Source organism: Emydura macquarii, unplaced genomic scaffold, assembly GCF_026122565.2.
Source record: "Emydura macquarii macquarii isolate MOO-44397 ecotype Brisbane River unplaced genomic scaffold, CSIRO-AGI_Emac_v2 contig_2636, whole genome shotgun sequence".
Taxonomy (NCBI): domain Eukaryota; kingdom Metazoa; phylum Chordata; order Testudines; family Chelidae; genus Emydura; species Emydura macquarii.
The window spans coordinates 1,599,402-1,616,673 of record NW_027132773.1 but is presented as its reverse complement, the minus strand read 5'-3'; the positions used below and the strand labels follow the sequence as shown (position 1 = coordinate 1,616,673).

At 36.9% G+C, this 17,272-nt stretch overlaps 1 protein-coding gene across 1 annotated transcript in view; it reads right to left on the bottom strand.

Moving 5' to 3' along the window:
• Positions 1 to 427: 427 nt before the first annotated feature.
• The window catches only part of ZFC3H1 (zinc finger C3H1-type containing), a 57,883-nt gene continuing 41,038 nt past the window's right edge, over positions 428 to 17,272 (bottom strand). Inside the window, 13 exon segments of the mRNA XM_067564022.1 lie at positions 428 to 1,376; positions 1,502 to 1,564; positions 4,912 to 4,951; positions 5,554 to 5,655; positions 7,124 to 7,224; positions 9,026 to 9,191; positions 9,312 to 9,416; positions 11,602 to 11,712; positions 12,657 to 12,751; positions 13,265 to 13,463; positions 13,551 to 13,656; positions 15,068 to 15,305; positions 16,912 to 17,103. Of these exon segments, the coding sequence (XP_067420123.1) occupies positions 1,239 to 1,376; positions 1,502 to 1,564; positions 4,912 to 4,951; positions 5,554 to 5,655; positions 7,124 to 7,224; positions 9,026 to 9,191; positions 9,312 to 9,416; positions 11,602 to 11,712; positions 12,657 to 12,751; positions 13,265 to 13,463; positions 13,551 to 13,656; positions 15,068 to 15,305; positions 16,912 to 17,103 (1,656 nt within the window). The 3' untranslated portion in view covers positions 428 to 1,238.

Sequence of the window (17,272 nt, the reverse complement as noted above, 5' to 3'; positions counted from 1 at the left end):
ACACCTGTACAAAATTATTTATATGGAAAGTTAATAGTATTGAACTGTGTCATTTGATTTGGAACATGGGAGTGAACTAGTACCATGTGACCAACCAGTTCCAGCAAATACTTGTCAGTTCACTGGATTGGCAGAAATATCCCATGCTGTAGTGTATGTCTGAGGTCCCTTTCTCCATCTAATTAAAGGGTAGAATTATGGAATAAAAGAAATGTTGGTTTCTATGAAGCAGTATCTTGTACTTTCCAGTACTGGAGTAGGTGCTGTCAGTGGTGACCATCAAAACAAGACATGGTGTTTGTATCTTTGGCAGAAGGAGGAAAGACCTTTTGTGGACATGAAAAATATTTCCCAGCCACAATAACTGCGACTATCTCAATCCCATTTTCATATTTGTGATTAATAGAGAACAAATAAAGACAACAGCTTTCTTAAAAGTTAACTTATATTCAAAATATCTTTGTATAAACAACTGTAATACTACAGAGTAGTATCTTAATACAAAACAGTTCAATATTAACTGTTCTTTTAAACTGTTAAACTTTATTATAAATTAAAATTTCTTTACAAAAAAATTGCACATAATAATTGACCACTCTTTTTCTGATGCACTGGCATTTGCAATAGTTTCTTTAATCTTCAAGTTTAATAGTCTCTGCCATGAGTCCAGAATGCAGAAAGGGCAGTAAACAACCCTCTTAGAGCCTTCAAGTGCAAGAAGCATACTTGTGGCCCCGGCAGTTACGCTTTTCTTAAGAGCGGCTGCTTTTGTTTAAATCCTGTAATGAAAAAAATCTCAAAAAGGTTTAAAAAAGGAAAAAACTAAAGTGGACTGCTTGCTTTTTACTGTAAACACAGTCCAGTACTTAACCCCAAACACAGATCTCTCAGGCATCAGCGAGAGTGTCAAGTGAATCAGGAACAGCACAAGATAAAGAAAAAGGAAAATAAAAGGAAAACAAAACAAAAAAATAAGTCTGTCATTTTGATTAACTATACTTACGTACATGATGTTATGAGATTCTGGCAGGGCCCAGAAGCAGGCCAAACAGGGAGTTCAATTATCCAGAGAGGAGGGTCATATTAATTGTTTCCAGGTTCAAGGAAAGCAGATTGGAGACTTGATATGCTCAGCAAAGCTCATCTGCCTTACACAGAGCTTAGGCATGGATCAGCCTGAAGAATCATTCAAATGATTTTGGCATTTAATAGGACTTAGGACTGACTGCACCCAGCGTTCAGTGATTCTTGCTTTCTGTTCTGTAAGTGTTTAAATTTAAAAGCTCATCTAGGCTGACTCCAACCTCTTGGCACTTGGAAACTAGTTTTCTCAGGTTATCAGTTTTACCTCCTCCTGATGCTTCAAACAAGAGTTGCTGTAAGAGATGGGGAAGCAGATATAAGATTTAGCCAGAGCTTGAGCATCACCACATCTATGGATATGGGATATGCAGAAAATTTATATGAAACCTCAAACTGAAACATAAGGAGAAAACATTACATCTTTCCACAGCGTTGCACATAGAGGTAACTTCTGAAAGGCTCTCTGATATAAATGATGGACCTGTAAAATAAAAAACAAATACAAGTTAATGCCACTTAGTGTATTCAGAAAATAATACAAACATTTAAATCACATAGAACTGTTGCAAAAAGATTTCTGCATACAATAACCAATCTTATAAGAAAATGTAGGTTGTAAACTCAAGCACTCAAGTTAGGAAATGCCAACTTTAAGCCTGCCTATGCTTTAATTCTGACTCTTGGGTGTACACATTAGTATGATTAATTACATGATCACATACTATTTTTTTCCATAAAACCCTTGCTTCTGTCATTGCACAGGAGGCATGATGCTCAGGGAATGAAGCAGATGTTCAATATCCTTTTCTCCTCATCATTCAATGTGTGGCCCCATGTCTTGCTTATTACATACCATCCAAATTCTGCACGGAATAAAAAATTAACTGCCTCCAGGGCTTGTGTATGGCATTCATCATTGTATTCTCTGTCTCAAATATTAATACATTTACTTTCGCAAACTCCCCTGTAACACAGAGTATTAATATTCCAATTTTATAGATAGGAAATGGAGGAACAGGGAGATTAAGGCAAAGTTTATGAAAGTCCCTACCCATTTGGGGTGTGAGTGACTGAGCCTCAAACTGAGACACCTGATCTATTTCTTGATACAATGTTGCCTTTTGACTGCACTTTCTGTTCAAAACACTGCACAGTCATTAATCCTCAACACCTCTGGGAGGCAGATGAGTAAGCATTATTCCAATTTTACAGGTAGGGATTCTTTATCTGTCTAAGTAACATGCTAGAGGGAATCAGTGACAAAACCAGAATCAGAACTTCCCAATTCCCAACCTTGTGCTCATATTCCTCTAGACTATTCTGTTTTACTGCCAGTTGAGTAATCACAGGTCTCACTGATCTCAGTTGCAGTTACAAATGCTCATCATTTCTGAAATTCAGGCCCCAGATGTCTCAAGCTGAGCAACCAGAAAGGAATAATTAGTGATGATTTCTGATCTATGGGATGTTGGACAAATTAGAAACTGGTTGCAGAAGCAAAGGTGGGACAGAGCATTCAACTAAGTGGCATTGAGCTGTTTTAACTCCAAACATATCCTTGCCCTTCCTGCAGAACCCTGCCTCATTTTCCACATATCTCTCTCTGAACTTCTAGTGTGAATAAGGCAGGAGTCCTACAGTCTCATTTCACTGTGCAAACTTGCTTCACGCCCTGAGTACAGTCCATCTTGTACACTGAATGAGACCAGGTCCTGTGGGAAAAAAGATAGGCTATGACCATGCCATTAAAGACTGCATCATAAAGTATGGAAGGAGGCTAGAATTAAGGTTGCTGAGCAATTCTGGTATTTCTTACTTTCAATTGCTTTACTTTATAGCCAAAATAACTATTTAACATAGGTTTTTCATATGTATTTCCCAGTATTTAAAAAAAAAAAAAAAAAAAAAAAAAGAGGCAAAACCAAAACTCTAGTATGTGCAATTAACAATCCCCATGCCATGCATTCTGAACCCCAAACCCTTGGCAAGGCAGCATAGACCCAACTTCAGCTAAAGAAATACCAACACGCTAGCTGGAAGCAGAAGGACAAGCTACTAGGACCATGACACAACACAATAAAACATTGTGTTACGTATGCAGAAGCAGTTCCATTTTACAGACAGCATACCCAAGGAGGAATATTTGTCTCTCAGAAAGAGTGCCAATCTTGCTAAGTGGCTGAATCTCAGTCTGCCACATTAGAGATCTGAGTTCTAGTCCCAGTTTGTGTAACGTGTAAGCTCTTGCTCAATAAAAGGCTCCGAAGGGTGCAGAATTAACACCAGTTAGAAGAAACAGTAAATCTAGAACTCATTGTTTCTTTGTCCTCTAACACAGTGCACCTTTCCATGGCCAAAGTGTGCTTTGATGGGGGCAACAGCAACTAGAACAGGATCAATTCTGTCTGTGTCCCATCTGGAAGTTCCATTCTGTTTGAGAGCTGCTGTAATGAGATGCTGGGGAAGGTGTATGAGCAGTGCTATTGGACTATTAAAGTCTTTTTCACCAAGCGTACAGCGATTCTACACTCAACTTGATGACATTTCTCAGTATGTTTCTATGTGTTTTGATCAGATGTGGCATTCATTTCCAAACTTCACAGAATATTGAAAATCAAAAATGGGTAAGTGCAGGGACACAGACCTCCTGGCTTCTGTTTCAACCCAGTCTATATGGGTATGTCTACACTGCAATTAGACACCCACAGCTAGCTCATGCCAGCTGACTCTGGCTCACAGGGCTTGGACTAAGGGGCTCTAATTGTAGTATAGACATTTGGGCTCGCTCTGGGGACCCTCCCATCTTCTAGGGTCCTAGAGCCCAGGCTCCCATCCCAAGCCCAAATGTCTACACTGCTATTAAACAGCCCCTTAGCCCAAGCCTCCCGTCAGCTGTCATGGGTCAGTCATGGGTTTTTAATTATAGTATAGACATACCTTAAACTGTATATAGATCAAAGAACTAGTTGAAGGCAGACTTAACACCTTTCAACATAACAATCCCCCCCCATCTTAGGTGTGGCCATTCTCCCAACAGAGTGGAATATGTTGACATCCTGAATGACTCTCCCAGCCAGAAAAAAAAAAGTGGGGGGCACACAAACCCTGGCAGGAGGATAAGAGGGGACCCCACACAGAAATCCTGGAATGTTGAGGAGGAGGTCACTGAAGAGTGTTGTAGGGAGTCCCTAGTGCATGCAGCGAGCTTGGCCTACAGAAGCCATGAAGCATGTGACCCTCTAGTTAGTGTTCTTCTAAAAAGAAATGTGTGCTGTGTGAAATACAGCTAATGACTAATTTGACCAGCTTCACTGCCTAATCTGAACAGAATTTCAAGCGACCAGGAAAGACACCTCCCTGACACCAGAACTATACCTCTGCCAATTCGAAGTCCCACTGCAAATGATGGAGGGTGTTAGAATTCTTCAAAAAAGACTGAAAGAATTTTCATTTTATTGATAATGGAAAAATTTTAAGCAACGTAAGATTAGGTGCCACTGCTAGAACACTCTGCTTTTCTTTCCAACGTTGTTAGAAGTATTGCTACTCACTCAGCTCTTACTATATTATTTTGAGCATAAATGAACACATACATAGCACATTGTGATGCACGCATTAGTATTGCTGAAATGCTTCATTCTGCAAAATGAGCTGCCAGAAAGATTCCTTGTATTTAAAGTATCTGTTTTTGGTTTATGCTCAGAACATTTCAACTACCCCAAAATCTTAAATTTTATAAAGATGACCTATGCTCTGTGTGCAGGCAGGTATACAGACAGTTTCATAGAACTTTCTTTGTTAAAACAATCGGTTGCAATGTTGACTTACCTCTCTCTGTCCCTTTAGAGAGCATTCGGCAGCAATGGCTCTGAGAAAAAGAAATACACAAAAATAATTTATCCCTGAATAGAATTAAATGCCATTATTGGCAGAATACGGATTGTGGGATGGGATTAAACACCCTGAAAGTAACAGACTAACTTCCAATGATGATAATCTATAGTGGAAAAGGAGGGGAAAAAAAAAAGTAGCCATTTTTTAAAACAACCTTACATGAGCAAGACATTTCATTGGTTCCCCATTATGAACAAACACTGAAGAAAATGATCAGTTGAGCATCACTGGATAATGGAGATTATTGCTATTGTGATATATAAACGGGAGGGTAGAGAGGAGGAGGAGACAGAAGTCAATAATTTAATCATTAAACAGCAGTTTGTAAATACATTTTCCATATTTATCCAAACAATTGCCTATATGTTTTTTTTACATGGAAACTAAATGACTCATTTTACCTTAAAAGCACCAGTACCTTTGCCTGTTTTAACCAACTGCTGAAAGTCTAAAATAATGAAAAAAAGCCTTCCAGTATAAAACCAATTTGAAGGACATTTCAGATTTACCTTTGTGATGCAAACCTTATAAACAAAAGTAATATCTATGAAAACAGGTTTATGATTGTTGCATTACATTTTCCAGATGGCCAGGCATGTTGGGATATTATATGTAAACATCTTGGCTTGCAGTTTCAGTATCTGAACATTGTTCTCTTCCCAAAGTTGTTGAAGCAGCCTGTAAAGAACATTCAAGGGAAATAAGTACAGTTCTTATCATAAGGAATAAAAACATTTTTTTAAAGATACAATCATGTTGATCTAAGTATGATGTGCTTATGTGCACAGTGACACCACCATGAGCACAATTTTTAGGTAAGCTGAAAAACGTTATTGGAGGCAAACATTCAGGGAATCAGAGCAAAGTGTGGGGTCAGAGATACATAAGGCATACTCTTGGTGCACTATAAGGTCAGAGGTCAAAGATCTAGTATTTGGCATGTGTGATGTAGCTATACATCTCCAAGAAGGGTGGCGTGTTAAAGAGTTGCAAATGGCAGCTACAGTTTTATATGTTCACATGTTTAGAAACTAACAGCATGAAATCAGATCTCTCTCTATCCAGTCTGTAAATACTGACACTACTAGCAGAAGATACAAGTTCTATCTAGGTAACAAACATTTCTAACAAGTGCATCCTAGCAGTACCATTATAAATTGGTTTTGGTAAGGAATTTATTTCTTGGTTTAAAAAAAATCCAGCCATTTAATCTTGTGTGTCATTTAAAAAAGTATTAAAAGATTTCATGCCATTGGTCCATAACAAAGAAAAGGGAGAGCTCTGGGATTTTTCAGCTGACCGTTTGAGTTATAGTTGTACGTGACAAATAATAATGCCTTCTTTAGAGCTATTCCCAGTCTGAATATGCATTTTGAAACATTTCATAAATATGAATCACTCCCATCTGTTGAAAAGGCTTATAAATGGGAAAGAGAACATTAAAAACAAATTAAGAATTTGTCTTTATAAAAAAAATCTGAACGAATGTAAAGTTAAGGCTCACACTAGCCCTATCACTCTAGTCTACCTACATATTTTGTCTTCTGTTGAAGCAACATTTTGAACAGATTGTGTTCGTATGTCTTAATAAAAAAACGTAACTTTTCTTAAGTTTTTCTCAACTCACCCCCAACTCAAAAGCATCTGCAGCTTCTAGCCTTCTGTCCACACACCCCAGATAGCAATATGAAAGCTACCAATTACTCCTGTAAGTCACTTTTTAGCCCTTCTGCGGATGGAACAGAATTCTGTCAGGCATCAGGAAGAGACTGGTAAGATGCCAAAATGCAAGGGTGTTCCTTCATCACAGGGCAGCAAAAGAGTGCTTGCAAAGTTTATTAACTTGCTGCCTTTTCAAACACCTATATTTACTGGTCACTACAGCACTTGTCTTTATTCCCTCTCTTGTATTAAATTAAAAGATGTTTATATCAAGCCCTTTTTTTAAGAGGAGTTTTACTCGTATTCTGACAGACACATGGATATATTGAACCTGAACCTTTGCTCTTGCCAGACTCTTATACAAAGAGCTTTAACCACGTCTTGGTTATTTTTAATACTTTGAATACCCAACTGTAACAGTGCAAACTTGTCTTCAGAAATACAAGATTGTTAGCAATATGCATCTTTATTTTTATTTTCCTACCTCAGTGCAAGTCCAGGATTGGTAGGCATGGAAGAGCAAAACCGTTCCAAGGCTTTGGAATGTTGAGACTTTGGAACACAGCTCAAATAAAAGAAAATTACCTGTAAAATTTGAAATATAAAAGTGAATCCAATTTAAAGGGTATGAATTCTAGTTACCTGTAATTTTGATGAGAACAATATAATCATTGGAGCATAAACCTTCATCTTAACTGTAACTGATTTTTTGAGAGAAACAATTACTATATTTTGCATAGAAATGTAAAAATTAAACTGGACAAAATCTCAACTCCATTACACTGAAGCTTTCCCCTGCCTCCAGAAAAAATTTGGTCCTCAGATTAGCAAAGTCACAATTACTACCATAAAAAGTTAATAAAACTCAAATAGCTATGCTCAAGATGAATATTCTTTCCACTTAAGCTTGATGGGTAAAATTTTCAAAAGCAGCTGTGTTACTCTGACACTTGAAAATGTTACCATGGATGTATAACACTATACTCTTCCCAATTTAAAAGCCACTCAAACCCATCCAGCAGGATTTCCATTCAAATTTAGCATCCTCCATCATAACTGAGCAAACTGTTTAAAACTGCTATTTATACAATGTCCTTCACAGCAATGGCATAGGGTGCTCTACAAACAAACAATAAGGTCATATACTTAGCTGGTGAAATTTGGCATAGCTCTGTTGAAGTCAGTGAACTATATCAATTTACACCAGCCACGGATTTGGTACAATAAAATAACAGCATTTGGAAACAGTTAAAAGTGGAAGTAAACATATGAAATCTTACTGAACAGGGAAGGAGATGGCATGGAATTGTTTAATTACTAGATAGTAAGTAATACATTAGTATATAGTAGTATTCAGACAAAAATTCCTTATACTTTCACATCCCAGACACATATGCCCTAAAATGGTACATCACTTGTTCTGTCCTGAAACAGTTCTGAAGAAAGCATTTCAAAGAGTTATTTTGGTAGAATTGCACTCCGAGTGCTCCTGGTTCTTCTAGCTTGCGGAGCATTCCTTAAGCATACTTCAGGGACTCTTACTCTCTCCTTTCTTGCTACCATCCTTTAAGATTTTTATATGTGGACTTTATCCACTCCCATGAGTTTTAAATACCACCTCTATGTAGATCATTCCCAAAACTACCTCGTCACATTCATTCACCTGCAACCATTTCTCAGACATCCCAACCTGGATGTCTTGTTGCCATGTCTCACACACTCCAATACCTCCTAATCCTGCTGAGCCACCCTCTTAAAAACCAAGTCACAACTCCAATACCCTTCCCATCTCCCACTGTTACAGCCCCCATCTTTTTCTACAGCACACCATGAAGTCCCTCCTTCCTCTCATGACCAAAACAAAAAAAAACAAAGCTCTCTTTTCCTCTCTGCTAACACACACACACCCGTAATCAAATCTTGCCTTAACTACTATAACTTTCTCTTCAGTCTTATCCTGTTCTCATCTCTCCAATTTATTAAAAAGTTTCATTGCTGATGTGATACTGCTGTCATGCTGGAGGAGAGCAACATCCTCTTCATTTTTTTTAATGTCTCACTGCATTTCATTCCAGTTCAACTTCGCCTCTAAGAATGCATATAATCTTATTACCAACAGTATATCTACGCTAATCTCTTCCTTCTCCTTCCACTCCTCCAAATAATTGCTTCAATTTGTCTTTATGCCCTCTATGCTCCAAACAGGCTCCCTTGTTCACTGCTTATTCACTCTCCTCCCTAAATTCACATTTTTAGAAACTTGGAAATGTTAAGAGAAAATATAAGCTTCGGGTGCTCTAATGCAATAAATTAGTTAAGAGCATTTGCTAAAAGATCATTAGAAATACAAATTTTCACATATAATTGGTTATTGAAAAATTCTTACCTTATTATGAAACTCATAGTTGGTCCAGTAATCAGCAGTGCTAAAAGGAATAGGGTATCGGCTAGGGACTGTAACTAGACATCTGTTCACTAGATCAGTAAAAAGCTTGAATTCTTGAACTTTATTGTTGGATCCAACAACTTTGCTATTGAGAAAAACAAGATAACTGCAAAAAAAACAAAACAAAAAAAAACAAAAAAAACAAAAGAAAGCCACATTGACATTCCCAAAGACCTTAGTTTTACAACTGTGAAATTAGGTCACTTCCCCCCTTATTTAAACTTACTCCATCCAAATGTGCTGCACTGTTTCCTGTTGCATCACTGCCCCTAGAGCTGCTTCATAAGCATCCAGTGCTTCACCAAGACTTGCATGAAGAGATTGGCATAAACTGTTTGTTTTAAAAGTTAAAGAACAACATTATGCCTTTGTGGGTTTGCTCTTTTCTTGTAAATTAAGTAAAGGAGAGAAGGACAGTACAGAGTTTAACATTTCAGAAAGGTAGAAGTGAAATCATTAATTCTGCAAAAATGAGCCCAATTTGAATTTTAATCAGTAATAATTTATTAAATGACTAATATCACTCAGCAGGTAATGAATAATAATTTGTAAACTAAATAGGTATTTATAATGCAACATCCCATTTAAATAAAGATTAAAAGTTTCTCTTACCTGTTCATTTCTACTCTTGAAAAGTACCTTTTGGCCAATCCTTACTATCCTTACCTAAGAGTGCTCTCTGACTGCTGCAGACTGGAGACAGGTGGCCAGAGCTTCCCTCTGGAAAGCTCCAGAACAATAAATTCCAAAGGTATAATTAAACGTACAGTTGAGAATATCAGACTGATTGCTAGTTAAAATACTGAAGGTTCAGAAATAACACTGGGGAGGAGGGGAAATGGTAAAAAGCAAATATATTGACATCCCTTCCTCCCCCCTCTCTCCCCGCCAAAAAACAAAAAAAAACAAAAAACAAACAAACAAACAAAAAAAAACAAGAAGAAAAAGAAAACCTTTTATGTTATTCTTCTGGTCCTGGATGGCTACAACTTTTCCACGCATAAAGATTAACAAATAAGAGACATTTCTGCCCAACACTTATCCACCAACCTATTCTTAAGGGTTTAGCTAGTAGCTTGCAAAGGAGAAGTCTTTGGCTAAGTAGGTTATGAGAAAAATGCACCCAGGAACTGAAAAAGAACAAGAGTATAGAAATGAAGTGTAGCTAGATAGCTAAATAAGCCCTGTGCCTCAGTCTGGAGAATGATCATGTCAAAGGCAGCACAGTGGATAACAAAGGCCCTGGGTATAGTACTTGAAGAAAGTGTGAACAGAGGACCAAGTCAGTAGACACAAAATCACATGCTCTTTCAAAGTAAATTTTGTTGCTCCTTAATCCTTTCTGGTTTTGGTATTTCCACTTTGTGTGATTGTATAATACAGCAATCCACTTGGCAAAGGTTAACTTTGCAACCATTTGTGCTGTGCACCTGAAAAGGAGACATCTGATGACTTCCTAAGTTCATCCATCCCTTTGAAGATTTCTCTTCACTGCTCAGAAGGGCATCGCTAAAGATGCTGTACTACTCAACTTTATCAAGAAGGCTGATGAAGCTCAATGATTCTTCTTGCTGAAATTATTATTCTCAGAAACATCAATCGTGGATAGGAAATAAGATACAGAATCATATGAATAGATGGTCTGTGACTACCTGACGTACAAGGTTTCTAAAATGGTTGTTTCCTAATTTTGGCAGGCAGAGATTGTTTTTATGATTCAAAAAGTTAAAAACGTACATTTGGAAAGCAAGATTGAGCTCATTGTCCAGAAAGCAAGTTAGTCATAAGTGCTGGATGGACCTTCAGTATGCTTATCCCCAGTGCCAAAAGAGATGAGTTGTCCTGAATAAACTTCATGATATATTGAATCCTGGTGCATATTAGTTGTACCCTGACACACTGTTCTTTCTTTTGCACGTTATTATGACCAGTAGACAAATCAAAGTAGATCATAAGTGCATGACTGGGATCTGTCACCTTTACCTCACTCTCTTCTTGGAGAAAACCATCACCTTGGTGTTTTCGTTTGATGTGAACAGATCCATCTCCGGAAAATGCCAATTTTTGAAGCATGTGTGTTTTTAGTGTAGAAAGTTTGGGCCAATGAGAGTAAGGAAAGAAGAGTGCTGAAGAATTAAGCAAGGAAAAGAGAGAAATGGGAAAAACCTAGAACAAGAAGTTGAGATATCTGAGAGAAGAAAATGAAATGAAGAAAAAAAATTAAAAAAGCAAATATTGGCCATTTTGATAGAGATAAGCCACTGCCACTGTCCTGGCTCAGCAGGGACAACACTCTGGAATTTTTCCCAAGGGTGAGCCTATGATAACATAATTTGCAGCTCCATAAAACTGTCTCTGTTCTGCAGCAGCCAGGGAAGCATCTAGAAGGAACGGTGGATTGATCATTCACCAGTAATACACTTGAAGTAAATAAAATGTACTCTAAACAAATTAGAAAATCCATTGTTTACTCACACCCAGTGTTCATTTCTCAGAGAGGCTATAAAAATTCTCACCAGTAGATTTGCCACAAACATGGGATTTGCTGGTTTAAAATATCATCTGTAAGATTTCCTTTGTACAAAGGTGATGTAAATTCAATCGGCATTGGAAAATTCAAGAGATACCTAAAACAAAAATATGCACATACTTGAATATGAATTACTTCTCTATATAGAAATAATCCTGGCCAGACATTTACTGATTTTCTTTAGAAATACAGTTAACATCTCACATTCAAAATAGATAAGACGCATCTATCATCAGTTTTCTAAAAGTGTTACTTAAGCTTATCAAATCCAAAACACTTTTTTTAAAAACATTTTATATAGTCTAGTATCCAAGAAAGATACTAGACTATATAAAAACTGAACACTGAGCTTCCTTACATCTGTCCTCAATGCAGATATACATTTCCTTTTTCACATTATAAATACATCAATTCTTTACAGCTGAAAATTGTCTAACTTTGATCAGCTTGTGGAAAAAATAAAATTGCATTACCACCATTAAGCTGACACTATATAAAAGTGAAATTCAAGTATATTTGGTTTTGATGAAGCTATTCCCGTGCTTAAAGTTACACGCATAATTGGATTGGGGCCTTATGCAGATAACTAAATATAGGTTCAGGAGTGTAATTTCAGGCATGCAGCTTTAAAAAATTGGCCTAAATATTCAACATTTCTATTCCTCATCTCAAAAATTAAGGAAATGAAACCACCAGCAAATGTTAAAAGAAACTTTAGACTCATTTAATTGTCAAGTGCCTTGCACTGCTCAGTTTAAATCAGTAGATATGATATGGTCAAATAAGGAGTGTGCAAACTTTGGAACAATGCATGATCTAATGTACTGTAAAACTTAGGCAACATAGCAAGTTAAAAATGGAGTTCTAACCACTCTATATTGTCTTGCTTTTGTGGGAAGGAGTCCTGTTGATAGTTTTGCAATTTAATAAAATCAGATACTTTACAATGTATTGTATTATGACACCAAACAGTTAATTTTTTTGGTCAATTTAGACACTCTCATACCAGTATGAACTAAATAATGCCTTTTCCAAGCCTACCGTAACAGATCCATGGGATTGTGTTCCTGACATACATTCTCAAAGAAAGCTGCGACAAATTCTTGCAACATTGGAGGAATACTGTCTGCCCTTTTCTGTTTTAAAAGTAAATTAGACATTAGATAAGATTTCTCTCAATCCACAGCATGTAAGTTAAAACACACATTACACCATTTCCTTAAAGGAGTACTTTCCATTGAATCTTTCAAGGGGCAATGTAATTAAATTATGTAAAAGGGCAGGTAGCAGAGAGAGAGGAGATAACGCACTAACGTGTTTATATTCTGACATCCTCTACTCTTCTTGCACAAGGATGTGGTCTGGACACAGACTGGGAGTAACTCAAGTTCTGAACCCAATTCTCACATCAATTCTTCCTATTCCCTTGCACAAGTCACTCAATTTCCCTGTTCCTATTTCCCTAGCTATAAAATGAGGATGACATATCATAGGGGTTTTGCAAAATACATTTTGTTAAGTGCTTTGAAGATTGGAAATATTACAAGAGTGTTAAATATTGTTGCTAACTATACATCGCAAGGTACACATTTTAAAGAATACATAAGCCACAAAACCAATGAGGGTTTTTTTTTGTTTTTTTTTTTTACCTGGGAGATGAGGAATTTGCACATATGATAAAAAACCTGTGCATTTTGAGGATTCTTCTTAAATGCTGTAAGCCACACAGCACAGGCTTTGTTATTCTGTTCCATCCGCAAGTATAAAGTAACCAGTGCTTCCAGCAACTGACAGTTGACAGGGCATAACTCCAGCAATGAGGTACACAGTTCTATAGCAGCCTCCCACCTTAAACAAACAGTTAAAAGTTTAAAAAACAAAAAATGTTGAGCTGAACGTTCTTATACAAGTGTTCTGTCTGGCAACTATTCTTACCTTTCCAGTAGCTGCTGCAAAGTGATCATGTTTCTGTAGAGTGGAAGGCAGATAGCTATTCTTTCATCAGCTCCAAGATTTTCATCAGTACATGTTTGTACTGCATCTAAAAAAAGAATGAAAGCTTAACACAGATTTAAACAGGTTAAGTACTACATAAATCTATACAACACTTATCTTTAAATTGAGTTTTACCTCTGAATTAGGGAAAGGAAACATGTGACCTTCGGAAAAATTGTTTTCAGATAGTTAATATGTAATTCAAGAATGAAAACTTTCTTACTTAATAATTTTCTGGAAATGCCTCTCACCTTGGAATTCAGATGAGTGTCATGTTGTTGGTGGAGGCACCAGGATTAAGTCCCACCCTTCTCTTCAGGTACCAGAAAATCAGCAGCAGCACAAGTGGGTGGTTCAATTTCTCCCAACCACTTTGTTTTATAACCTTTCTCTTTAGTTCAGTTTTTGTGCAGCAGTGACTTCATTTCAACTTTTAGCATTGCTCCCCCCTCTCATAAGCTGATGCATTGCTAAAGCATTGAGGGTCAAACCCCTCTGGTGCAGCATCATTCTAATGGGCTCCCTCTATCCCACCTCCCATTTCCATCACAACTGCAGAGAAGACCTTCAAGCACCAAGTCCAAGACATACTACAGGTAGCCTTGACTTGGTAGCATTCAATTTAAAAAAAAATATTTTGATGGATAATATCCGTTTATTTTAATGGAATTTTTAATTAAATTTTCACAGTTGTGCAAAATTATGATTTAAGCACTTTTTTCAATTTTTATCCATTTAAATTTTCACAGTTATGGGAAATTATGGGAGGGTCAGAATTATTTAATGATAGTAGATGTTGAGATTCAAAAAGTTAAAGCTTTAACCATTAAACAAATTATCAACATCACATGTCAAAATATACAAAGTAAATATCCTTAAATCAGACTCCAATGAGTTCTCAAGCAGCATTCTATTAGTTCACCTATCTGGAAATTTTGATCATCATCAATGGAAACATTTTTGCAAGGCTGTGTGTGTACGGTGAAATCAAGTTTAAAGATATTTACCAATAAAAAACAAATCCTTTCAAGCCTAGCTATCGACAGCTTTTCCAGAACTTCCAAGGGTGAGCCATCAACCCTGGATCTACTAGTCCATAGGGCTCTGAGTCTGGTTTCACTCTCTAAATCCCTGCCTGTAGCCCTGACTTCATCATAGGAAGACTTATTTGGGAGCATGATGATTCCTAAGGAGAGGAGAATTTCTAGCAAGTTGTTAGAGGCAAGTCTTGCCAACTCCAGAGGATCTGTCCCCCAGAAAGACAAAAGCTAGTGTCTCCCCTTCATATGGCAATAATTTATACCATTAATGAGTAAGTAGTGTAAAAGTCAGAGTCTAAACCTTTTTCTTCCCATCCTGAGTTCCACAGATGAGAAGCATTGTCCATTTGAATGAGGAGAAAAGCAATGCAGAAGCAAAGTTGTGTACTGAATAATTTGTTCTTCTAAAAAACTTACCTTCAAACACAGCTAACAACATATCAGGATTGGTCTTCACATCTTGAACTGTTTGCCATGGTATTAAAAATGACTCTTTGTTCATTATCCTCGAAGGGTTGGCATTAGCAGGATCATAAAACTTGACAGGGAGAACACTGAATTCTATTAGATGTATATAAGCTAGCCAAGCCAAGCAACGGTCACTTATGGTAAGACGTTCTGCTATTATCTTTTCATTAGCTGATTTTAAAGCATTCTGTAAAGGTAAAAAGATCAACAGGATTATATTTTTGACTGTTATGCTCTATATATGAGAGCAGTATATTCTGAGATCTGAAAAAAGACAGAAACAATGAAGAAATGTGAAGTTTCTATATTCTTAAAGGCTCTCATGACAGAAAGGCATCCCAAAGATAGACCTGGAACCAACTCCTAGCCTCTTTACTCATGCAAAGAGCCCAAATACACATAGGCAAATATGTGATATGACCCTTACTCTTGGACCCATATATAACACGGAATAGCGTAATACTGCAGGCTTAGAGGATGACGACGACAAGGACCTGTCTTACTCAGAAATGTAACCATACAAAAATGGTTACTCAGCATATCCTCTCCTTGCATGTATTTTGTATTATCTATTTACCTGAAGACTGAGTTGCACAGATGTCACTGAGGCAGTAGTACGCCTTCAGGATCTGCTGATATGCAAGACTGAAAATAGTCAAGTATGACTGGCGTATCAGAAATAAAGTTTGTGAGGACTGGCAGTTAGACAAAAATCTGTATTTGTGAATGGAGTACACATGCTCTGGAATCAATGACACAACAAACAGAGCCCTACAACACCATGTTTAGAATCATTTTTAGAGCAGATCAACCTCAAGGCATAAGACACTTACCTAATTAAACTGATAAGTTAGGAAAAAGCATTAACAAAACCAATTTTAAAAACCCATACAACTAAGAAAATCCACATGCTGGTAAGCAAGAAACACAGAAGTGTGCACCTATTAGAGCTCCCTTTTACTAGGAGCAAACATTAAAGTTTTGTTTCTCACTTCCAACTGCTAGCAGGTCATGATTAGAACTAGTATTTTAGGACTTCTTTCTATATTTCACGGACAAATAGTAAAGCTACCTGTCATTGCTGTGATGTTTGCAGCCATGGAAAAGGACCACTAAAATACTCTACTGCTTATGAAAGTGAAAAGAAAACAACATACCTGCATATGATTTTGTTTTCAAAGGATGTAAAGGACAGAGCACAAAGGACAAATAAATAATTCCCCCACCCCAAGAAGTTCAAGAAGTACCCAAAATTTTACAATGGTTCAAATATTAAACACAGTATTTAAAATAATTTTTGTAAAAATTGATTATATGAAATCACCATCATTAGATTGGCTTGAAAGAGCCTTGGACTATTTAAAAGTTAGGATAACAACTAGATACACTGCACAAGCTCACAAACAATCAATGTTACTGGTTTGCAATATGTGTTCCAAGTTGTAAGATAAAAATTCAATAAACTTTTTTGACAGCCTTTTAGAAACCATTCATGCAATCAAGATGGAATTCTCCTCAAAAACTTTTTGAAAGTTTTAAAAAGTTATCAGATGTTGTGGTAAAACAAATCTGCCTTACTGACACATGCACAAAAGTATCCCTCCAGATTTATCACTTTTCTGCAGATAAATGGGACAGCTTTTCTGGAATTGGAGCTACTAAAATTCTAGGCACCACAAGAAAGAAGAGGAAAAAGGCAATTGTTTGGGCACTTAAATGAAAAAATTATAACCATAATTACTATTTAAGCGTCCAGTATAAAAGAGGTTAAATGCGTGTAACTTGATAGTCACCTGAAGTAGAGCAAGAGCATTTTGATGTCGTCCTGTAAACATGCTTAGATGAACTCTGTACAGCAGGGTCTCCAGCAGCTGAAAGGACAGGAGATCAGAATTTTCTTCACCCTCGGTAGTTTCCATTAGGAACTGTAGCATTCTCCCACATACATAGTCCTTTCCATCAAAAGAGCTTTCCAGGTTCAAAAACTAGACAGAAATATTTCATACAAATAATTTATTATTAGGGAAAAAACTTTGGTACAGGTACTAAGGCTGAAAGCCGTAAGAATCACCTCTATTTTATTCACATGAACAACTACTAGCAAATTGTTAGGGCTCAAACGTGATGATTTGTACTTTTTATTTACTGTGTTAG